This window comes from Asterias amurensis, chromosome 1 (assembly GCF_032118995.1).
Source record: "Asterias amurensis chromosome 1, ASM3211899v1".
In the NCBI taxonomy this organism is placed as follows: Eukaryota; Metazoa; Echinodermata; class Asteroidea; order Forcipulatida; family Asteriidae; genus Asterias; species Asterias amurensis.
The window spans coordinates 817,731-843,070 of NC_092648.1; the positions used below are offsets into that span (position 1 = coordinate 817,731).

At 36.6% G+C, this 25,340-nt stretch overlaps 1 protein-coding gene and 1 long non-coding RNA gene across 4 annotated transcripts; one reads left to right on the forward strand and one right to left on the reverse strand.

Annotated features, from left to right (window-relative positions):
* Window positions 1-42: 42 nt before the first annotated feature.
* On the reverse strand, window positions 43-5,691 carry LOC139941524 (2-Hydroxyacid oxidase 1-like). Of its 2 annotated transcripts, none has more exons than XM_071938074.1 (8): window positions 5,533-5,691; window positions 4,971-5,122; window positions 4,230-4,482; window positions 3,923-4,059; window positions 2,719-2,810; window positions 1,942-2,103; window positions 1,343-1,412; window positions 43-952 (listed from the first exon to the last, which is right to left on the reverse strand). In XM_071938074.1, the coding sequence occupies exons 1-8, from the start codon at window positions 5,655-5,657 to the stop codon at window positions 888-890; spliced, it is 1,056 nt and encodes a 351-aa protein (XP_071794175.1). In that variant the 5' UTR covers window positions 5,658-5,691; the 3' UTR covers window positions 43-887. The 2 variants fall into 2 exon arrangements, with proteins under 2 accessions (XP_071794175.1, XP_071794167.1); XM_071938066.1 differs by having other exon boundaries at window positions 3,923-4,083.
* Window positions 5,692-5,972: 281 nt separating this feature from the next.
* LOC139939461 (uncharacterized) lies at window positions 5,973-17,520 on the forward strand. 2 transcript variants are annotated; one of them, XR_011786313.1, is made up of 10 exons: window positions 5,973-6,233; window positions 9,046-9,153; window positions 9,978-10,087; window positions 10,923-11,043; window positions 11,601-11,710; window positions 12,322-12,475; window positions 12,704-12,812; window positions 13,696-13,804; window positions 14,439-14,563; window positions 15,248-17,520. It is a non-coding gene; the product is annotated as an uncharacterized lncRNA (long non-coding RNA). The 2 variants fall into 2 exon arrangements; XR_011786314.1 differs by having other exon boundaries at window positions 9,983-10,087.
* The last annotated feature ends 7,820 nt before the right edge of the window (window positions 17,521-25,340 follow it).

Sequence of the window (25,340 nt, forward strand, 5' to 3'; positions counted from 1 at the left end):
AACCAAATCTTCCAAAATAAAATCAAAATAAAATGATAAACAGTACACCACCTTTGTATATATTTGTTGGATTATATACATACTTTTGTTTTATATTTGATACAAAACCTTTCCGTAATGCCACTTGTAAATAAACTTGGTCTTATAAACTATGTAGATTATGAAATATCAGTAAACAGATTATTAAATATGTATTAATCATACTTCATTCAAGGGTACACATAAAATAAAGGTTGCAGTTTTTAAGAAACTTTGTATATTTGCTCATAGTTTAAAAATGTGCTGTTTTGAAGATATATTCTAATTGATTGAAGGGTTTTTAATACAAAAGTTTACAAATAATATGAAAAGCCATCTGGATACAAATTCATGCCATTGTACACACACAGTGGTATCTGCACTAGAATGCAGAGGTCATTGGGTTCGAATCCTGCCCAAGTAATGTGCCGGTGTTTTTTTCAATGGCTGGGGGAGCTCTGATAAAACAGGGCCCAATTTCATGGCTCTGCTAACAGTAAGCAAAACATCAGCGGTTAGTACAGTAAGCATAATATAGACTGGTAATCATAAGCACAGAATTTGGCGGTAAGCAGAGCCATGTAATCGGGTTCTGGTGTCATGTGTTCTATCTTCCTGACTGAAGTTTGCAGCTAAATTGATGGTGCTATGTAGTTGTTTGTGATCTTTGGTTTGGTGAAAAAAATAATCTACAGAAGGAGCACTATCTTAATAGTCGGAAACTGGACTTTAGTATGCACAATTACACTATTTGTTGACATATGTATTGCCATGATATGAAAAACCCAGGGCTAAACATACCATTGAAGCTTCCAGTCGTGTCTATGGTGGTCAATCTGATTATAGGAATGGGTCTGAAGGTTAACAGGTTACAGATTACTGGGATGGCCTCTAATCAGCATAGATGGACTCAAATCATTCACTGACGCACAACCTGAAAATAGTAGCACAACATTTATAGTTTATCATCTGTTTGTAACATTAATCCAGAGGTTTTGGTTCAAATTCCGCTCTAGTCAATTTTGTGATCTACATGGCAGTTAATGATTGTATGGATTCTGAATGGCACCCCGGACAAAGTTGCCAAAATAGGGAGACCGCCACATAAGGCTAGATAGATCAGTTGGTCCGTAATCTGGAGGTCATTGGTTTAAATCTGTTTTGTTATCAAATTGGTAAATTTATCGATCGATTGACCGGGAGCCATTCCAAATGTCGACAAGATTGGTTCTTCTTATTAGCAATCTTCAACAATACAAGGTTTATTTGACACATTTGTATAGTCTTCATTCAAGGCTCTATCAGACAAGAACTATATGTGTACCTGAAAGGGCCATGGCCAGACTCAATTCATCTCGGAGAAGCTCAAGTACTTGCCTCACTCCTTCCTCACCCTGAGAAAGACAAACATACATTAATCCATCTTAAGTGTACATACTGACTGTACACAATTATATGTAGTCATAACATTATGTTGTAAACAGTTTAAGAATAATGATGTGCTAGAATAAGTTGCAGCACTACAAGTTAAAAAAACTTCACATCTTTATGGACTTGGTTCTAATGGTGATCGATCTGGTCCTTGCTTTATGTTCTGACAGAGATAACTTTTTAACAATTTGGTTTGGAATTTCCAAGAAAAGTTATTGAAAGATGGAATATTTGTTGAATGGTCACATTTCTCTTTAACTTTTGTAGATTGTAGGATATTAGAACACAATAAAGAGGTCAGGGGTTCCAAAGTGCAGTAAAGGGACAAAGCTAGTAGAATATCACAGAGCACTGGCCTTGGGACAGATACAGTGATGGGATAGGAAGGTAGGACAACATGTGTGCAGTATTGCAAGTACAAAGTAAGACGCAATGTGCAGCCTAGGTTCTTTCCTAGTCACACCATGTAGTAGGAATTAAGACAATACATACTTTGTAGGTTAGACCCCACCATACAGGTCTTCCAATGAACACTGCCTTGGCTCCTAGAGCTAATGCCTTCAAGACGTCAGTCCCAAGACGGACTCCACCGTCTAAGTATACTTCTACATTAGTGCCTTGAGTTACAGCAATGACTTCTGGTAGTATATCAATCTATGATGAGAAAATATGAGTTATCAATAACTTTGCATAGTGGGGATCTAGTAGTTTGCTAGCTCAATTATAACATTAAAGTTATTACATGTACACCACCACTTCTTGTCACAGCTACAGCAACGGAAGAATTATTCATTTTATCAAATTTATGATCAAATAAATGCTTTATTCTCTTAATCTGTGTGTTCCATGCTTGGATCGGCAATTACCGTGCTAAAAAAGGTTCAAACTGCCTCTAGCTATTAGGCAATCTCGGTGGTTTAGTTGCCAAGGCATGTGCTCTTGAATAGCAAATGTCATAGGTTCGAATCCCACCCAAGTAATATGGCTATGGATTTTTTTCACAGGACTCGGACAAAGTACTAAGCGTACAATGCATTTCACACATCCGTGTGTGGTTCAAAGCAAATAATAAGAACAAATAATGTTCAGTATTTTACGGCAAAACCTATCCACAACTATAGACACAATGAACCACATGAATAGCATTTCTGTTTTGATGGGGATAAAGATGATTACTACTAGAACAGAAAATACTGTGATTGGAATAGATTGTGATAAAATATAAGTGTTTTATCAAATATAAGGTTATTCCTATAAACATTAACATACACTTGCTAGAACACCATCTAATTGTCTTCCACCATGATTTGACACCATTATCCCATCCACTCCAGCCGCCACTGCTTCTCTTGCACTATCTCCTGGATAAAGATCAATACAAAATACAAATCAAAATTCTAAGTTTTACAACCCTTCTATGACATTTTGTTTCTAGGTACATATATTGTTGTATAAGTCCATTGCTCAAAAGATCTGGGGTTGAGTTACTGTTTAAAAAAAAATACAAAGCAGGATAGTTCTTTTCAGAGCTTATATAAGCTTAGAAGTCTCATGAATTCCGAAAATCTACTCAGCGGTAGTAGACTATAAAGCAAGACAAGTTCTCTAAAGAACATAATCTACCCATAAGTAGATATACACATGGTGTAACTGCAAACTAAATATACATAAATACTTCACCCCGCAATGCTTTAGGTCACGAATACAAAGGCACTTCTCATGGGCGACCTTTACACTTCATTGCTTAGCGCTTTGAAATTGGTGCTGTGGGCACAACCAGTCTTTCTAAGCTCACGTTCCTATACCAATTCAACGCAAAAAGATTGGAACTATAATAACAGAAAGTTGTTGACAGACTTTTGGTTTAGCTTTTAGGTGACCTCTTGGTGCTGTGGATGTTCGGTTAACAATGGGGGATATTGAAGAGTATTGAAAAGCTCCATTAAATAATTTCCCAGTCTGAAGTACGGTGTATTGGGCATTTTTTAGCAACTGATCATTGAGTCATTAAACTTGGATGAGCAGTTAATCTTCCTGAGGCAGTCAGCAGCCTTACTGGTTTGTGCATGATTCAATTAATGTCCTTATGTTTTCATAATTATTATTATACACGACTATTTCATCACATATTCTTTGTGTTTTGGAAAACTGTTTGTTAAAGGAATTACATTGAGATAACTAGACTTGATATCAAGTCGTTAGGCGCTGCCTATTTGTTACTAACTCACATTCTGCCGTTCATGCAACAGTGACAGTGCGATTATACACTTGCAACGGTCATATGTAGCGTGTGGCAGCTCTAATTGCGACTGACTCACACACATACTGGGATCGAGGGTGTGTGTACCGTCCCCGCGCTTAACTATTACCGTCTTGACTTCAAGACTAGGAGATAACAGGTGTCAATTTAGAAGTTTATTATCCCATTCCAAAATGTATTGTTTATTTTCTTTGAATTGATTTTGATTAATACCTGACATGATTCCTTTGATTATGACTGGTAGACTTGAGAGACTTTGAATCCATCTTATATAAGACCAAGTAACTGACGGTGATATTTCTGATGAGCCATATGAAGATTGACCAGAACTGCTTTCTACGTTGGGACATCTGAAAGTAAAAGTGTCAAAAAGTCTATGGAAAGTAATATGATAAAAAACATATTTATATTACTTTCTTTAGCCATTCTTGATTTGGTCAACCAGTTCGATTCAAGAAATGGTTCATTCAAGACTTGGGCCATCATTTAAGAATTTAATTTTTCAAAGGCTCATCAATACCTGACTGTGGGTTTAAATCCACCTGATCGCTCGTCATTTAATTTCCTGCCGGCATATGGAGTGTCAGCTGTAAATACAATGGCTTTATATCCAGCCTTCTCGGCTCTGCAAACAAGCCTTGCTGTCTTTTCCCGATCTTTAAGGACGTAAAGTTGAAACCAAAGATGGCCGGTTGGTGCTGCACTTGCAACTTCTTCGAGGCTAGTAGAGGAATATGTGCTGAGAATCATTATGGACTCCATGGAGGATGCAGCTTTAAATGTGCAAAAAAAAACATCATTAGAAATTCAACTTAGAGATTGGTGTAATTAGTCCGTTTGAAAAAGCTTCAAGATAATAACTCTTCAAAAATAATTATAAAATGAGAAAACAATGACTGTGTAGTGTTTTGTTTCATGAAACATTTCAAGACCATTGTCTTTAATTTATATTTATTAGAAAACTCATTAAAAATAGCTATATCAGAGCAATTATAAAAGTAATAAGTCTTTCTTCTGGTGTAGATTCTGAGAAAAATATTTCATAAAACATGAGTTCCACAAAATTCTTGATGCTGACTCTCTGCAAGTTTGCACTTTTAGAATCTCTCTTAACTGTACTAGATACAAGCTATAGTATTATTTGTATTGATTTGACCTACTCCTAGAACTATGAGGTTTGTTCTGCTATCGTCTGCGTTATCGTGGAGCAGGGAGTGGAGACGATAGCAGAACGAACCTCCTAGGAGTAAACTTGACCTACCTTTTGCTGTGGCCATCTCCCCATCACTGCCATTATGTTTCTGAATGGCTGATGGGCAAATACCAATTGGAAATGGTACATGCTGGCCGAGAATAGTTGCTGATAGATCTCTCTTGGAAACATCTCTTAATACCCGGGGACGGATGCGAAGTCTATCAAATATAAGTAAAATATAGCAACTTTTATTACAAATATATATAGTATTATCTGAAGACTCAAATAAAAAATTCCCCACCCCCTTAATGGCGGCTCTTGTCTTGATAATTGTAAACATTGATTGATCATGTTTATTGAAAAATGTTCAAGATAAGTTTTGAGAGTCAAAACATAACAGCCAAACACAACCATGGTGGTCTATTTATAAATCAGTAGAGCAGTCAGATAGTCAAAGTTTGATTCATTCGTTGCGGATTCGTCACTGCATGAGAAATTTGACATCCTTCAGCCCTGCCAGTGCCACCAATGCCGTGCGTTGGTGACAGCTTTTAATAATTTATGCAAAGAACTTAACTTATTATTTAAAAGAAGTGAGATATTTTATTTTTATGAACTTGACATCTACCTTTTGAAGGCATTCCGATTGTCCTGGAGGGTCTGTTGATCATCTGCACCGCTACTGACATGATTAAAGACACTTCTAGGCAGATTGTCTCTCGCATACTTCTCAAAATCATCCAAACTTATCATTTTGATGTGAACTAACAGACGTTTTGACCGTTTAGTGACACGTCGTCTGCTAATCAACCATCTGGTAGGGCGCCACCATATGTCATCATTAAATTAGGGGGATCGTTGTTAGGCCGTGTCCGAAACGGCGACTTTGGCTTGAGCTGCGGCTAGATCACCGCGTCTGCAAGTGATGAAGGATAGGCAGACGCGCGCGATCTAGTCGTATCTCGAGCCAAACTTACCGTTTCGGACACGGCCTTATTCCCACGGCTATTTCGTGACCTAACATTTTCCGATCAATGTGCCTATTCCATATTTGTAATTATTTTAACGATTCTGGTATTAATAATTTAGATTGAAAAAAAACTTGTTCATTCACTAAATTTGCTAACTGATTTTATGCAATAATTTGTTTTTGTGAAAAAAGATATCGCTTGACACAAGCAGGCGCATGCGCAGAGGAAAGAGGACGCGGCATGCCGCCATTTTTAAAGAGAAATGTATGGTGGAGTCAACACGTATAAAACACACGCTGTCTTTCTTCGGCAATTTTGTACTGAGTTTTAAGGACAAAAGTACAAAATAAATAGGATGGTGAGTTGCAAATTTGATCGTTATATTGAAGATTTTGTTAAATGTTTTCCACACAAAGAATTTACTGGATAATGAGGCAACTTTTCTAACACATTTTAGCCGGAGTACTGCAGCAATGAATACCGGACACTTTGGCACCTTGCAAACTCGGCACCAGCAAACTCGGCACCTCTCAAACTCGGCACCCCTCAAACTCGGCACCCACAACCTCGGCACCTTGCAAATTCGGCACCCACAAACTCGGCACATGTACAACTTTTGAGGACGTTTTTGAGTCAAAAATACGTAATTTCGATGTCCAAGTATAGTATTTTTTGAGAACATTTACACAAAACTTTGATCCAATAAAACACTAATTCAAAATAAAGAGTACGTGTAAATAATTTCTGTTGCAGACTGTCGTGCACTGTGTTTTATTACAAGATGATCGTAACCCACTTTAAGGCTGCTGAGACATTTCACGATTCCCCAAACACCGGCTGATCAAGCTGGACTGTCGCTGCCGCCGCCGTGGTTGGGCAAAAGCCCACGGGCAAAACACGCCATGTTGGCAAAACACGCTCCCAAATCACACTCTCGTCAAAATCAAAAAGTCATTGTCAACCAAACGCTAACATTTTCAAAGCCCAATACCTGTACAAAAAGTGTACATCATCAATAGCGATGCACTTTCAACAACATTAAAGGAACATGTTGCCTTGGATCGGACGAGTTGGTCTATGAAAAGCGTTTGAAACCGTTTGTTATGAAATGCATATGGTTAGAAAGATGTTTTAAAAGTAGAATACAATGATCCACACAAGTAGCACTCAACATTGTACGGTTTTCATTTTACGTCGCGGACTAACACGGTCGGCCATTTATGGGAGTCAAGTTTTTGACCCCCATAAATGGCCGACCGTGTTTGTCGACGACGAGCTAACACGAAAACCACGCAATTTCGAGGCATATTTGTGTAGATCATTGTATTCTACTTTTACAACATCTTTCTAACCATACCGATTTTATAACAAACGGTTATAGAACGCTTTTCAAAGACCAACTCGACCGATCCAAGGCAACGTGTTCCTTTAAAAAACGAAAAACAAAACAAAAACTGACCGTTGGACGCAAAGTTTCAGGAAAAAAAAAGACTCCGATGCAAATTTTTTGAAAGTTCGGAAGCGGTTATGGTCATATAAGCTAGCATAACTACTAATTATTTTAACTAAATTCAAACCAGTTTTTATGGTGTTAATATTACTCTTCGGTTGGTATTTGCTGTTGGTGCCGAGGTTGGTATGGTTTGGTGGATCAAAATAGGCCGGTGCCGAGTTTGTTTGGTGCCGAGTTTGTTGGGCCAAAACAGGCCGGTGCCGAGTTTGTTTGGTGCCGACATTCTTGGTGCCGAGTGGGTGCCGAGTTTTCAAAGGTGCCGAGTTTGCGAAGTGCCGAGTTTGCTGGTGCCGAGTTTGCAAGGTGCCGAAGTGTCCGGTACCCGCAGCAATGCAAGTAGGTTATAATATATGCTGTAGGCCCTGTTCGTTAATGCACTAATTAATTGTAAACCTAAAAATAAAAAGAACCCAACCAAGCAGAACACTCGAGTTCGACTCATCAGCTCGTGCATGTCGTGAGTCAATGTGAACCGGAAGAAAGAAAAGTGGCTTGCCTGCTGTTTTTCTGCTGGTAAGGTTTAGCAGCTAAATGCACCACCTGACCACTGCGCTTCCCAAACAGGTAGTTTGATTATTGATCATTGATTGATGATTGATGAGCCTCATCATGATCATCGATAGCGCCAATACGCTGGACTCCCTCAGCTTCTTGGCATGACCCTTAGCCCATGTCACTTCAAAACTGAAAAAAAAAAAAAAATAGGAACCAACAGTTTTATGCCTATATTTTCCCCAGTTGTCACTTACCTCAGTACATAAGTACATGCACAAAATTACGAAAATCTGCGCCCTCCTGTTGGTGCACTGATTAGCTGATATTTCTCTAAAAAAACAGTGGACCATCTCCGAATCATCTGTTTCTCAACAATACACCGCCAGCAGACAGGCGATAACAGACAAGAGGGGCCCTCTCTTTTAAATGGGTGTTAATTACAGCTTCGTAAGCATATGGACCATGGTTTATCTTTAAGCATTAAGTTAACAAATTGTTGTGGAAATTAATTTTTTCGAGGCAAACAGAAACACACCCCTTATTCAAAAAATAATTGTTTTTAATTTGTTTGCATTTAGGCTAGCCACAGAGAGATACGCCATCATAAAAGAGAAAGGGCCTGTGTTTCTGGTATGGTTTGGCAGCAAGTTGCACCACTGCGCCAACCAAATTGTTTCACATAGTTTCTTCTTAAAAGAACACGTTGCCTTGAATCAGTCGAGTTGGTCCATAAAAAGCGTTTGTAACCGTTTGTTATAAAATGCATATGGGTAGAAAGGTGTTGTAAAAGTAGAATACAATGCTCCACACAAACATGACTCGAAAATCCACGGGTTTCCTTTTACCTCATCGACTAACACGGTCGGCCATTTATGGGAGTCAAATTTTTGACTCCCATAAATGGCCGACCATGTTAGTTCGCAGAGTAGAAGGAAAACCACGCAATTTCGAGGCAAATTTGTGTGGATCATTGTATTCTACTTTTAAAAGATCTTTCTATCCATATGCATTTTATAACAAACGGTTACAAACGCTTTTTATAGACCAACTCGTCCGATCCAAGGCAACGTGTTCCTTTAACAAATGTCCACCTTTTCTTTTGTCCCTTATTAATAGATATTCCCATTCATAGAATCTTGTATCATACTTTATTCCTATTTAGGCTAGCTGCAGACACACCATTGTCAGATGAAGTCTACCTCTCCAGAAGTAGATGCATGATGGGAATACAACCCAGCTTAGAATTTGATGATGTCGTCTCCAACAGGAGGTAATAATTATAAACCTTTAATTTGAGATGCTTGAAGATATTTAGAAAATTTAATGATACTAGGCTTTGAGAAAAGTATGTTAATGTAGAGTGTTTTTCAACCACTTACCACTGGGTTCGAATCCCGGTTGTGGCATTTCCTTTTGATGAGCAAGGCACTTTTGCTTCATTCTCTGGAAGTTTCATACAGCTGTAGGTCTTGTTTGTTTGTAAACATGTAAAAGAACCAAAACTTATGCATCTTGAACCTAGATATAAGTTTTTTTTAGGGAAATATTGAAACTTGAAAAAAGGGCCAAACATTGAAAAAAACATCAAGGGGTAAGCCTAGGCATTTTGTCGAAAAATATTGGAAAATTTTGAGTTTGGATTTTATGCTAAAAAATGATGCAGTAGGCTCTACTGGTGCCTTTTTATATAACTTGACACATAATAGAAGCTTTATTAGAGGAAATATTGAAAGTTAAAGGGCCGAAAAAAAGAAAAGAAAATCATAAGGGGTTAGTTAGTCCAGCATTTTTACCAAATTTTTGCGAATTTTTTAGCTGTGATTTTATATTTTAAAATGAGGCTCTACTGATGCCTTTTATGCTTTATATTTATAGCAAAACCGGATATAGAAGATTATACAATTTAGAGATACTTCCCGAGTGCCTTAAAAATTCACATAAATAGTTCCTTATGGACCTAATCGAGAGGTGTCCATTTCACACAATTCTTTTGTTTATTCATCTAATTTATTATTCTTTATCATGATATAAAAACATGAAATTCCATATCCCATGTTTAATACTATATACTGTTTTTATTTTGTTCCCATCAAGCTTAGCTCCAGTAACGCCATTGTCAGATGAAGTTTACCTCTCAAGAAGTATGATGCATGATGGGAATACAGCCCAACTTCAAGATTCAATGATGTCTTCTCCATCAACAGGTGAATTTATAAACCTTTAATTTGAGATACATCAAGAGACAATAGACAACTTGATAAAACTAGGTTTTGCTAAAAGATATGGAAACATATACAGGCCTGATACTTCACGGAGGCAACAAAGGCGATTGCCTCCGTGTCCCCTGGTCATTGCCTTGGTGCCCTTGAAATGCTCCAGTAGAAATTTACAATTTCATCATAGGGTGCCCTTTACCAAGGAGGAAATGCCTTGGCACCCTTGCCCATTCAGAAACGAAGCATACAGCCCTGCATATACGTCATGTTATTTTTATACCACTTCCCAATGGGTTTGAATCCCAGTTGTGGTGTGTCCTTTTAATGAGCAAGTCATTTTTGCTTCATCCTCTGGAAGGTGCATACAGCTGTAGGTCTTGTTATGTAACACATATAAAGTTAAAAAAACTTGTGCAAATTGAACCCAGTTTTAAGCTTTTTTTAGGGAAAAATTTAATCTTTTAATAACGGCCCAAAATTGAAAAACCGTCAAGGGGTAAGTCCAGGCATTATGTCAAATTTTTGCCAAAATTTGCGTTTTTATTTTATGCTCTAAAATGATTCAGTAGGCTCTACTGATGCCTTTTTATGCAACTTGAACCTAGATTTAAGCTTTATTTAGGCAAATATTGAAACTTGAAAAAAAGGGCCCCAAAATGAAAAAAACGTCAAGGGGTAAATCCAGGCATTTTGTCAAATTTTTGCCAAAATTTGAGTTTTTATTTTATGCTCTGAAATGATGCAGTAGGTTCTACTGATGCCTTATTAAGTCATAAATCAACTTGATAACCTGACTTGATTTTCTCATCTTGTTTGGTTCCAGTGTTCAGTAACTTGTCTGAGACATCAACCTGATGGCAGCTCACCATTGGTAGAGTTTAGACTGTGTCCTCAATCAAGTCAATCATCACATACAGAGTTCTGCCAACAAAAGCCATGTACAGGTAGGTACACTCAAATAAATAAATAATGATTGCGTTCACTTAGCTTCCCTGTGTCGACCCTGGTCTGCCCCGGTACATTCGAATAGCTTTGACGTCATTCCAGGGGCTCACTTGGGTCAGCCCCCAGCGCCCTGCTTGTAGAGTGGGTCACTTGGGGGTGACCCGATGTGCATGACAACCCACGAAATTGGGAGTGTGTTGTTCGATTAGCTCTTGTCAGGGGTCTCACCCGAGTAAGCACTGCAGGGTCGACCCTGGGAAGCTAATCGAACGCATCTAATAACAATGTGTATTTACATAGCACCTTTAATGAGAGCAAAAAGCTTAATAGTAAACCTAAAACCTAAAATAGAAGATAATACAATTTAGAAATACTTCCCGAGTGCCTTAAAAATTTACATAAATAGTTCCTTATGGACCTAATCGAGAGGTGTCCCTTTCACAATATTCTTTGGTTCATTCATCTAATTTATTATTCTTTATCATGATATAAAAACATGAAATTCCATATCCCATGTTTTAATACTATATTCTGTTTTTATTTTGTTTCCATCAAGCTTAGCTCCAGTAACGCATTTGTGAGATGAAGTTTACCTCTCAAGAAGTATGATGCATGACGGGAATTCAGCTCAGCTTCAAGATTCAATGATGTCTTCTCCATCAACAGGTGAATTTATAAACCTTTAGTTTAAGATGCATCAAGAGGTTAAAGACAGCTTGATAAAAATATGGAAACATATACGTAATGTTATTTTTTAACCACTTCCGAATGGGTTCAAATCCCGGTTGTGGCGTTCCCTTTTAATGAGCAAGTCATTTTTGCTTCATCCTTTGGAAGGTGCATACAGCTGTAGGTCTTGTTATGTAACACATATAAAATTTAAAAAAAATTGTGCAACTTGAACCCAGTTTTAAGCTTTTTTTTGGGGGGGGGGGGGGGATATATTGAAACTTTAAAAAAGGGCCCAAAATTGAAAAACCATCAAGGGGCAAGTCCAGGCATTTTGTCAAACTTTGGCAAAAATTTGAATTTTTATTTTATGCTCTAAAATGATGCAGTAGGCTCTACTGATATCGTTTTATGCAACTTGAACCTAGATCTAAGCTTTATTTAGGCAAATATTGAAACTTGAAAAAAATCATTAGGGGTTAGTCTAGCATTTTTATCAATCTTGTGCAAATTGTTCGGTTGTGATTTTATGTTTTAAACTGATGCATTATTTAATTATAAATCAACTTCATAACTTGACGTGATTTTCTCATCTTGTTTGGTTCCAGTGATCAGTAACTTGTGGTGTTGGTATCAAAGTCCGAACCATTACATGTCTGAGACATCAACCTGATGGCAGCTCACCATTGGTGGAGTTTAGACTGTGTCCTCAATCAAGTCAACCATCACATACAGAGTTCTGCCAACAAAAGCCATGTACAGGTAGGTACACTCAAATAAATAAATAATGATTGCGTTCACTTAGCTTCCCTGTGTCGACCCCGGTCTGCCCTGGTAGGTTCAAATAGCTCGGGTCAGCCCTCAGTGCCCTGCTTGTAGAGTGGGTCACTTGGGGGTGACCCGATGTGCATAACAACACCACCATGAAATTCCATATCCCATGTTTTAAAAAACATTACTATAAACTGTTTTTATTTTATTCCCTTATAGGCTAGCTGTAGACACACCATTGTCAGATGAAGTCTACCTCTCCAGAAGTAGATGCATGATGGGAATATAGCCCAGCTTTAAGAATCAACAATGTCTTCTCCATCAACAGGTAAATTTATGAAAGGGCATCAATTGGAAATGCATCAAGAGATTTTTGATAGTTTGATTATAATAGGCTTTGAGAAAAATATGGAAACATGTAAATATTTTTATTCTCAACCACCTGCCACTGGGTTTGAATCCTGATTGTGGCATTTCCTTTTGATGAGCGAGGCACTTTTGCTTCATCCTCTGGAAGACGCATACAGCTGTAGGTCTTGTATGTTATGAAACACATGTAAAAGAACCCAGAACACTCCCAGTGAAAGTGAGTGGCTTGTTCCTGTGTTTCTGGTATGATTCGGCAGCAAGTGTTGCCACCATGCTGTGCTTGACTAGCGAGTGCTTTGATACCTCACATAAATAGTCTCTTATAGACCTAATCGATAGGTGTCCCTTTTATTTTATTCCCATTTAGCTTAGCTGGTATGGTTTGGCAGCAAGTTGTGCCACCATGCTATGTTTCACTAGCGAGTGCTTTGATACCTCACATAAATAGTCTCTTATAGACCTAATCGATAGGTGTCCCTTTTATTTTGTTCCCATTTAGCTTAGCTGGTATGGATTGGCAGCAAGTTGTCTCTTATAGACCTAATCGATAGGTGTCCCTTTTATTTTGTTCCCATTTAGCTTAGCTGGTATGGTTTGGCAGCAAGTTGTGCCACATGCTGTGCTTGACTAGCGAGTGCTTTGATACCTCACATAAATAGTCTCTTATAGACCTAAACGATAGGTGGCCCTTTTATTTTGTTCCCATTTAGCTTAGCTGGTATGGTTTGGCAGCAAGTTGTGCCACCATGCTGTGCTTGACTAGCGAGTGCTTTGATACCTCACATAAATAGTCTCTTATAGACCTAATCGATAGATGTCCCTTTTATTTTGTTCCCATTTAGCCTAGCCGCAGACACACCATTGTCAGATGAAGTCTACCTCTCCAGAAGTAGATGCAAGATTGGAATGCAGCCCAGCTCAGGATCCAGCTCATGTTTTCTCCAACCCAAGGTAAATTTATTTTGATGATTTATTCCAGAGTTATTCAATTATTGCTGGGAACTCTTAAATATTCCTGTGCGCACCTGCAGGATTAATTTTTGAAAGTATTTGTTAATTATTTATGTTCTTTTTTTCTTCTTTTTACATCTGACCTATAAGAGGACAAACGCTCTCACAAAATGAACTGGAATTTCTATTTTCTTTTGAGGAAATATTGATTTCTTGAACTGTGAATTTGCCAGATCTAAGCCTTTAACCTTATCTTCTAAGCCAAATACCAAGAAAACATTGATAGCAGCCTATAAAGCTCCCATAACCCTCATTTGTCACTCAGAGGTCTAGAAGTGGGGATTACACAAGAGTCTCTAGTAAGGGGGAGGCTTAGAGCAGGGTTTCAAGTGCTTTTGGTCCTTTTTGTTACAGAACAAAGCACAAAACATTTGCCCTGTTAAAGCGTTATCCCACGATCACTGGTTAAAAAAAGTTTATTTCGAGCATAAAGTTAAATATTAGTTGATTTTATCTTGATTGATTATTACAAAACTTTGTTTTACACTAAAGAATAATCACATGTGTTCCATCACTCCTTAATTGTTGTAAAGCTATCTCAAACATTATTGTGTTCTTTGTTTGCATGATACAGAAAGGGTTGTCATCTCCACAAAGATTTACTCATCAACCAAGAAGATGTCTGAGACCTGCAGTTGATGAGCTAACTAACAATGTACAATGATCCTGGAAAAGGAACTGCTCTCTCCTTTATAAAGGGTAAGGGAAACTCCTGAACATGAAAACAGCTGTTAGTTTATGAATCTATCATTGCAATATATCATCAATCTTTAATCTTTGGTAGTTTAACCTATTGGCAGTGGAGTCCCCAAGGGACTCTAATAAGTAAAAGGTGTGAAGAAAATGGTTTATGGGGAAATGTCGTGGTCATTGTGGCTAAAACATAAACAAGACATGGCATACTGTCTCTTAATTTGATCTGTGAATTGGTCTTGGGATCTCCCAGAAGCCTTTTGTTTTTGGATCCCCTAGATCAAATGGCAAGGTCATAATGGCTAAAGCAAAATAAATGTTGCCCAAGCAATAACTCTAGAAGAACTTGTCATCTCCAAACTTGATCCATAGAATTGGTCTTGCACTGTCAAAACACCATTCTTGTTTTTCGGGGGGCTTCTTCTTTTTTTTTGGGGGGGGGGGGGATGCGGGGATGCGGGGATTTGGGGAATTGTTTGATTTATTTTTCATGTTGAGGAATCCTCTACAAATCTACACAGACCTCAACATAAAGAATGACCTTGTCTCAAACGTTAACATCCCATTGTTTGACCTAGAACATCTTTTAATCTTTTCTTTGAACACTTGAAAAAAATAAGCTTACATTTTTGAATGTCATAATTTAACTGTACCTTAACAAAGCATTTGTTTGTTTTAATCTATCTGTAGATGATTTCCTAGACCTGCAACTGCGTATAGTCAGCCCACTGTCTACATATCACCAGTTTAGATGTGTGACGGTTACGCAAGAGGAAGGTAAAATACCTGTGGTTGTTTTACACTAACATCAAAGGGTGGTCTGTTTTTGCAGCACTCATACCAACAGAATATCTCATCACATGCCACAACATTTTTGGGGATGAATGCAGGCATCAGCCTAACCCGAAATGAGAGGTCTGTCCCTACAGATTGATTACAGATTTAAAAGATAGGAAACATGTTTTTGATTAACAAAACCCCTTTAACTGTACAGAAATACAATTTTAAATCATTAAAAAGCTTTGTAGTTTGAACCATTGATACTCTTTCTTAAAGTTAAATCACAAACTAGGAATGAAATTATTTCGCATTGTATGATGATAAGTAAAAGATCTGGAATGTGCTGAACACCATGCCTGACCTAAAACAAATTTACACAAATTTAGTTCAGGCAAATCAGATCCAATTTGTTTAAGGTACACTTTGGCAAAATTGATTTGAAGATTTAAATGTTGCATAAATGGAGTCATCATTAATGGATCACCATATTTTGATGACAAGGGCAAATAAACGCCCCTAGTTAGGGCTAGTTCATTTAATAATAATAGTGGCAATTCATAATGCGCCATGTCTGTCTTAAAGACGCTCCTGGTGCAGGAGAGATGCAGAAGCAAGATCGCAATGAGTTACATAATTAAACACAAAAATAGGTTTCCATTTCACAGCGTGAAAAAGCTGATATCCTACAACGTGTGTTTAGCCAATATCTTTCATTACAATCATGAAAGCCCCAGAGTTTGAAAGGAAAAAAAACAATACTATTGAAACATCAACGTCTTCAAGGCTTTCTTTGAAATGAAGGAATCATAAATTAGGAATAAGCTTGTTGATTTCATTTGTAAAATTGTAGACATGTTAATTATTTAATGTTGGAGGCAGATGTTATCTAACATTCAAGTAAATGTTCTTGTAAAAAGTAAGTGCACCATTTGCAAGCAATCACACAATGTGTGTATTTTAAACTCACGACAGTGGACACAAGAATACTGTTTCTTGGGGTGGAATACTTCTCGAAAGAGGGGCCTTAAGATTTCAGAAAGATAGTGGGTCTGGTATAGACTTTTGTTGCCAGGAGGAAAAACCTTATCTTAAAATTAGATTCTTGCAAGGTACACTTATTTTACTCCACAAACTTAAAGCTTCATAAAATTTTAAAGTAAACATATCATCTCAATAATTATAAGTAGCCATATTCTTGCATTTAATGTTGTAGACTTGAAGGCACTGGGCACTGGTAATTACTCAACATAATTGTTAGCATAAAAACTTACTTGGTAATGAGGATGGGAGAGCTGTTGATAGTATACAACGTTTTGAGAAATCAAATGGCTCCCTCTGAAGTAACATAGTTTTTGAGAAAGAGGTAATTTCTCACTCAAATCTATCGCATGGTGTACAGTGCCTTTAAGAGTAATTATATGTCTAATGGAGTAAGATCTTAAAAGCAAATTATTGTTTTGTATTAATGAAAAGCTAGACATTTAAATTACAAGTTTGTTCTTAGTTGTGATTGTCTGACAAAACCCTAATCTCTGAGTCAATAAGTATTTTGCTATTTTCTTGATAAATGCAGATAAGTTTCAAGACGTGCTGCATGCAGACTTTTATTGAGCAAATAAACAATCACGATTTAAAACCAAAACCCAATACTAGTGCAGACCAGTGCAAGAAAACATTCCCGTAAGAGCTTTCATAGAGCTGCTTAAAGCACAACAATTAGATAAGCACAACACAATTGTGCTCACCAAAATATGGTTACCAGCCTAACTACTATGCTATGTGAACAATTTGTCACTGGTATGGTATCCTGCTCATTTCTGCTCAGCAGAAAACTGCTAAGCAATATTTTTAGCTAAAAGCAGCTCTATGAAATTAGGCCCAGGGTAGAAATTTGAAATATGTATTGAAAAATAAAATAGTAACATTAAGTCTGTCACAAGAAGTGTCCAAATAGTGCTTACAACATCACTCTGCAAAAGATTCAAAGTTATTGAAAACAAATTAAAACTATTGTCTTATGCTGATAATGTGAAGATTACTTTGTTGTGCTTAGCTACAAGAAGGGTCATGCGAGTGCATAAAACATCACTCCGCAAAAGATTAAAAGTTTTTGAAAAAAATTAATTAAAACTATTGTCTTATGCTGATAATGTTTACTTTGTTTACATTATAATATATTATTTGAAGTTTGAGTTGTCGAATAAATTGATTCTATAAATGAAGCAAGAAATCTCTCTCATTCCCTTACTTTAATGTGCTATTGTTTTATATATAATGTGTTGTGGATTATAAGTATTAAAAGTAAGACATAGAACCCTGTCCCTATCCTTAACCATTGAGTCATACCTTCAATACAAATAAATAAACCGTAACTATAGATTTGTTTATAATTGACTGAAAACCCTCCGAAACATAATGTTACTTGCCTATCCCATTACTCCCTCACCCCAAGCTCTCATCCCAACAGTACAGCCCAAATACTCCTCATTTCCACCCCAATAAATACTTTGAAAAAAAGTACCACACCTTTAATACGAAAAACCCCTACCGTTGAATAACCACTTTAATAGAAAAAGTTCCATCCCATTAAATACTTTGACTTAAAAGTACCATACCACACCTTTAATACCAAAAACCCCTACCATTAAATAACATCCAAGAATAACCACTTTAATAGAAAAAGTTCCACCCCATTAAATACTTTGATTAAAAAGTACCATACCACACCTTTAATTCAAAAAAACCCTACCGTTAAATTACATATAAGAATAACCACTTTAATAGCAAAAGTTCCACCCCCATTAAAAACTTTAAATAAAAAGTGGGTACCACACCTTTAATACGAAAAACCCCTACCGTTAAATTAAATCTAAGAATACCACTTTACAAACAAAAGTTCCATCCCTATTAAATACTTAAAATAAAAAGTACTATAGCACACCTTTAATACGAAAAAAAACCCTGCCGTTAAAATTACATCTAAGAATAACCACTTTAATAGAAACTGTTCCACCCCATTTAATACTTTGAGTAAAAAGTACCATACCACACCTTTAATACGAAAAACTCATACCGTTAAATTACATCTAAGAATAACCACTTTAATAGAAAATGTTCCACCCCATTTAATACTTTGACTAAAAAGTACCATACCACACCTTTAATACGAAAAACCCCTACCGTTAAATTACATCTAAGAATAACCGCTTTAATAGAAAAAAAAAAAACATCTCATCCCAACTTACCCCATAGTCCTCCCAAGCTTGATCATGCCCGTCTCAGCCCAACACTCCTACCATCACCCAAGTCCCCATCCCAACCAGCCCATCCCACTCTCCCACCATCACCCCAACTCCTCATCCCAAACAGTCCAGCCAATTACCCCAACACCATAAACCAAGCCCTCATCCAAACCAGCCCATCCCACTCTCCCACCATCACCCCAACTCCTCATCCCAAACAGTCCAGCCAATTACCCCTACACCATAAACCAAGCCCTCATCCCAACCAGCCCATCCCGCTCTCCTACCGTCACCCCAAGTCCTCATCCCAGTCAAGCCAATCACCCCAACTCCTCATCCCAAACAGTCCAGCCAATTACTCCTACACCATCACCCCAAGTCCCCATCCCAAACAGTCAAGCCCATCACTCCTACCATCACCCAAGACCTCATCCCAACCAACCGAGCCCACTGGCTGACCAGCAAACTCCCAGCCCCTTGTCCGCGAGTCTCAGAGCAGAGGCAACCCTTACCCTAGCCCACTGAGCAACCTCCTTGGCCCCTCAGCACTTAGAAATTTTACTCCTCCAGCCAAGCTCCAAGGCCCTTGGTAGGCCCTTGGTCAGCCTTCAGATCAGCTAGAAATCCAAGGGTTGAGCCAGGGAAAATAAATTCTGAAATATTTTCTAAGTCAGCCATTTTTAACTTCATCACTCCAAAAACCGATAGATTTTTATAACAGCTCAGTAGCACAGCAGTGAGAGAGAGTGCTTACAGAGTGGAAGGTCCCCGGTTCAAGCCCTGCACATTTTTATCAGAATTATAAAAAAAGTCTTTTTTTAATGGTAAAAGGGTCCCCGGAGGGATTTGAACCCACCCTGCTCACAGCTCCAGGATTCCTGGGGCTGTGAGCTAGCCCGCTGCGCTACGGCGGCTCTTGAAAAAATTTGCTCGGAACTAATATTTAAACCTTAGAATGGATGGACCGAATAAAAAAAAAATTGAGATGAACCCTATGACCTTTGACCTTAGCAAGAATCACCAGAAGAAAGATAGAATAAAGACATGACAGTTAGTGTACATTAAAGGTTTATTTACAAACAAAAAAACAATACAAATATTACCAGATGTGTTAAACGAGTAAAACTATAGACCATTAAGACTACATTGCATATTAAGTAGTTTAACATTAGAAAGTTACAGAGCATAGATTTAATAAAATTACTTTAACTAATTTGTTACCGCATGTGTGTGTTTTAAACAACAAGTTTTAGTGCGTCACAATAAAAGTTTTATCTGACAATGTATTCTGAATACAAAATTGCTCAAACATAAGATGTTTGTTTCGCAAAATGTAAACACTACAAAGAAAAACGACTACCTTATTAAGTACTTAAACATTAACAAACTAAATAGCACAAAATATTTACAAAGAAAAAGACTTAATGTCATGTACGTCATAGTTTTAACTATATCTCTAAAGTCTATTGGTGCTTTATTTTAAGCACTTACAAAATTGCCCCCCCCCCCCCAATTTTACTCCGTCTGAGTTGAAATGACACAGAGTGCATGCAATGCAAGTAATTTTATACATACTTCAATATTAATAACATAATGCATAGTTTACAAGCTAATTTGGTACATGTATGGAGGGTGCACAAACATATCTTTTTATTAACAGCACCCCCTACACATGCCTCATTAATAAAACATTTCTTAAAGTACCATACAATAAAAGTTGTTTTATAGTATCAAAGATTACTTAAACTTTAATTCTCAAGTCAAACATAGGACCATTTAAACACACTGATTAAATATTCACAGAAAATAATGTCTTCATTTTTTTAACACAGTTCTTGTAGTACAAGATACCTAACCAAAACGAGGCTGTTTTTCGTACAGCTTAAACAATCAACGCATCGGCTCATTTAAACGCATTTCCGATCTCGGCAGCGCTCATTTGTTAACAACAACAATATTTTCAGTTTCATTTTCTTTTTATTACACTTAATGAATTGAAATGACACCGAGTGCTTGCAATGCAAGTGATTTTATACATACTTCAATATTCATAACATAATACATAGTTTTAAAGCTAACTTAGTTACTGTACAGAGGGTGCACAAACATATCTTTGACATTTTATTAACAGCACCCCCTACACATGTTGCATTAATAGAAAATTTCTTAAAGTACCTTACAATAAAAGTTGTTTTTTTAATAACAAAGACTACTTAAACTTTATTTCTCAAGTCAAACATAAGATCAGTTGCTGTCCTTTAAAAACACTGATTAAATATTCACGGAAAATAATGTCTTCATTTTATTAACACAGTCCTTGTAGTACAACATACCTTAAAGAAACGAGGCTGTTTTTCGCAAGGCTTAATAAACGATGCTTCGACACGTATAAACGAATTTCCGATCTCGGCAGCGCTCATTCATAAACAACAATATTTCCGTTGGCGACGCTACTCATAATTCTATGAACTTGCAGTGCCCAGTGATAGCCTATAACATGATTGTGTCACCCTTTCAGTTCCATTTTCTTTTTATTACACTTATAAATTGAATTTAAAATGGGCATAATACATTGTTTTAAAGCTTATTTGGTTACATTTCTTAAAGTACCTTACCATACAAGTTTATAATATTAAAGACTACTTAAACTTTTACATCTCAAGTCAAACAGGATCATTCACTGTCCTTTAAAAGCATTTATTAAATATTCACAGAAAATCATGTCTTTATGTTCCTAACACAGTTCTTGTATTACAAGATACCTTCCAGAAACTAGGCTGTTTTTTCGCACGGCTTTATCAATCGATGCATCGACACGTATAAACGTATGTCCGATCTCGGCAACGCTCATTCATAAAAAACAGCAATATTTTCTTTGACGACGTTACTTATAATTTTATGATCTTGTAGTGCCTGTTACATGTTTGTGTTACGCTTTCGGTTTCATTTTATTTTTTATTACACTTTTGAATTGTTATTACTGAAGTGATACAGGCATCATAGGATATGTTAAGTTTCATTCAAATAACATTCATACATTTTTTTCGTAACATCATTTAATTTGTTTAATGTTAGTAGAAGACACTACAGAACCTTCGTCAAATAATGTCAGATTTAAAATTATAATTTGTAATTTTTTTACTAATATAATTAAACAAACAACATATTACTTTATCATGTGGTTAATTGTTAGTTTATTTATTCAAATCATGGAATTTCATTTATTTTCGTACATTAGTGGTGAGATTTAATTAAATCGATTGTTATTACTGAAGTAATATAACATATAATAGTTAACATTTTTAAGCATATAATTCATATCATAGAATATGTTATGTTTCTATTTCATTCAATTAACACTCATAATTTTTTTATTATTAAAAACCTAATTGAATTCATGGAAAGTTAGTAGAAAACACTACATAACCTTCATCAATTACATGTAGTGTCGAAATTAAGTTAACTATAAGTTATAATTTGTAATTTTCTTTTGCTCATTAAAAAAACATATAATTTGTCATGTGGTTACTTGTTAGTATATTTATAAGAATCGTGGAATTTATTTCATTTAGTTTTTGTATGTTAGTGGTTAGATTTATTTTAATGCAACAAAACTCAATCATAATTGTATGTTTTGACAGACAGACTCTGTTGTCAACAAACCCCTGACTACAAACCATTTATATATTGTTTTAAATGTCATGGCTAATTATTTATTCCTTATATTATTGCCCAACTCTATACAATTTGTTGTAACACCCTAGTTAACATCCTTGTTATTGTGTTAATTTGTTTGTGAATAAGGTCCTACATTACAATACAGAAACTTTGATATTGGTCGCAATATCTTCAACGCGTGATCACTTCATCTCCGCCCGACTCACACTCTGACACAACCTTTTTACAAATCTTCTTGTAAGTGATACACAAAAATAAAGTGTTATTTCTACAAAAGATTACAGATTTAAAACGGGAAAATATAAACAATTCGCAGCCTAAACCTTATGATTATTATTTGTAACATTGTTATGTTTAAGTTAGTTCTTAATTCAATGTTAGTATTGAAAACATAACATTTATTTTGTGGTTGTTAAAATATAAATGTATTTAATTTATTAGTTTGACCAATGTCATCATTTAAAACATGCACTAAAACAATTATATGATATCTCAAAGGTTAGAAACTAAAAATTTTAAAATAGAACTTCTTTGAGATTGAACATTTTTGAAATTTAATAAAATATTCATATAACAAAATCATTGTAAGATGTGTTAAATGCCAAATAAATTTAAAAAATTGATTAATTTTAATTAAATAATCATTTGTAATTTTTAAAGGTTAGAAATAAAAAATTGTTAATAAAGAACTTGTTTAAGATTAAGCATTTTTGAATCTTAAGAATAAAATATTCAATAATAATCATTGTTAGATGTGTTAAATGCCAAATACATTTAAAAAAATGGATTAATTTTAATTTACTATACTATTTGCAATTTTGTTTGTGTGTGTCTGTATTTTTGTTTAAAACTTTTAATTTTGTGTGTACACATAAAATTTGGGGATTAATTTTTGAGTTAGAATATAATCTTGCTATTTGTTTGTAATATCTACATTTGTCTGTTAGTTACGTAGAAAATACGATAACACGTTCCAGTACATTTATGTATTTTATACTTGTGTAAAGAAGACCTATATGAAGAAACAAATGTGATATTTCCGCAATATTTTCAACGCACGACAACTTGATTTCCGCACGACTCACGTTTAAACTGCAACAACCTCGTTTCTATACCAATTTAAACAGTGAATACTTATTTAGAGTCTAAAAACAACCAGCCAAAGGTACTGTAAACACCCATGATAAAGTTTAACATCACAATTCACAAATAGTAATGCATACAGTTAAACTTTAACTTATGTAAACACCCCTGATAAAGTTTAACACCAAATTCACAAAAATGCATAGTTAAACATAAGTACACCACTGCAAGCATTTTATTTCAGATTGAAACTTGGCCTTTTGGGGGGAATTCTTCAACATAGTTTATTGATGGGCTATCTTTGCCTGAGCCTAAGGGAGTTTGACCGTGAAGAAGCAGTACACACCTCCGCACAAGGCAGAAGCGGCACACACCTCCGCATCAATGCAGAAGTGGCACGCACCTTCGTATGATAAGTGCAATCTCACAATGTCACCATTATAGGAGCTGACACTCCCATGATAAGAGACAGACTATAATGGGATACACTGCAAGACATCATACTGGGGTGACACGCCTTCAAAACGCTGTCGCCTCCCATCGCTCATGTATTTTTTGATGCAAGATAAGGGTAAGGGTTTTCTGTTCGATGCTATTTTAAATTTAACATTTCTTTTGTTTTTTTTTATTCAACTTAGTTGGTTGATGGGCTATCTTTGCCTGAGCTTAAGGGAGTTTGACCGTATAGAAGCAGCCCACACCTCCGCACAAGGCAGAAGCGGCACACACCTCCGCATCAATGCAGAGATGGCATGCACCTTCGTATGATAAGTGCAATCTCACGATGTCACCATTATAGGAGCTGACACTCCCATGATAAGAGACAGACTATAATGGGATACACTGCAAGACATCAGACTGGGGTGACACGCCTTCAAAACGCTGTCGCCTCCCATCGCTCATGTATTTTTTTATGCAAGATAAGGGTAAGGGTTTTTCTGTTCTATGCTATTTTAAATTTAACATTTATTTTTTATTTTTTTATTGAACCTAGTTGGTTGATGGGCTATCTTTGCCTGAGCCTAAGGGAGTTTGACCGTGAAGAAGCAGCACACACCTCCGCACAAGGCAGAAGCGGCACACACCTCCGCATCAATGCAGAAGTGGCACGCACCTTCGTATGATAAGTGCAATCTCACGATGTCACCATTATAGGAGCTGACACTCCCATGATAAGAGACAGACTATAATGGGATACACTGCAAGACATCATACTGGGGTGAGACGCCTTCAAAACGCTGTCGCCTCCCATCGCTCATGTATTTTTTTATGCAAGATAACGGTAATGCAATAGCAATGCAGAACATGTACTTATAAGCTTTTATTTATAAAACTAAAATACTAATTTATTTAAGTAAACCATTATACATAAGTACACCATCGCAATCATTTTTTTGTCATCAGATTTTGCTGATTGTCATCCTGGTTAGCTTAGTTCAATTAGCAGGGCTACCAACGTGCAGGTTCCAGGATACCGGCCCCACACGCTTTCTGAGATCGTAAGAGCCAATTGCACCGCCCCTTAAGGGGACGGGTCCGGTCCACTGTCCCAACTTCGGCGCCAGGACAGCCTCCCTACTCGTACTAACGCGGTCCCTAGTTGAAAGGACTAGGGACTACTTCCGTTGGTCAACCATTTGTGATAACACCGGCACCATCCTGACAGATGAGGAGCCCAAATGCACCTTTAAGATCAACCACCCAGTGGCCCGAGCCGGAAGTAGGACCCCACATGCCACGTGCATGTGTCCAGGTCCCTTTAATCTAACCGCCGCACCATAAAGATCGCTAAATTTGCTTGCAAGCGCATTATGCAATTTCGCAATTTATCGCAATTTCAAAGCGCAAACAAAATCGCATTTGTGCTTGCTTGCAATGGTGTACTTATTTACAAGATGTTCAATTAAAATCATAATGACAATAATGAAAGATACTTATTAAAGGCACTGGACACATTTGGTAATTGTCAAAGACTAGTATTCTCACTTGGTTTATCCCAA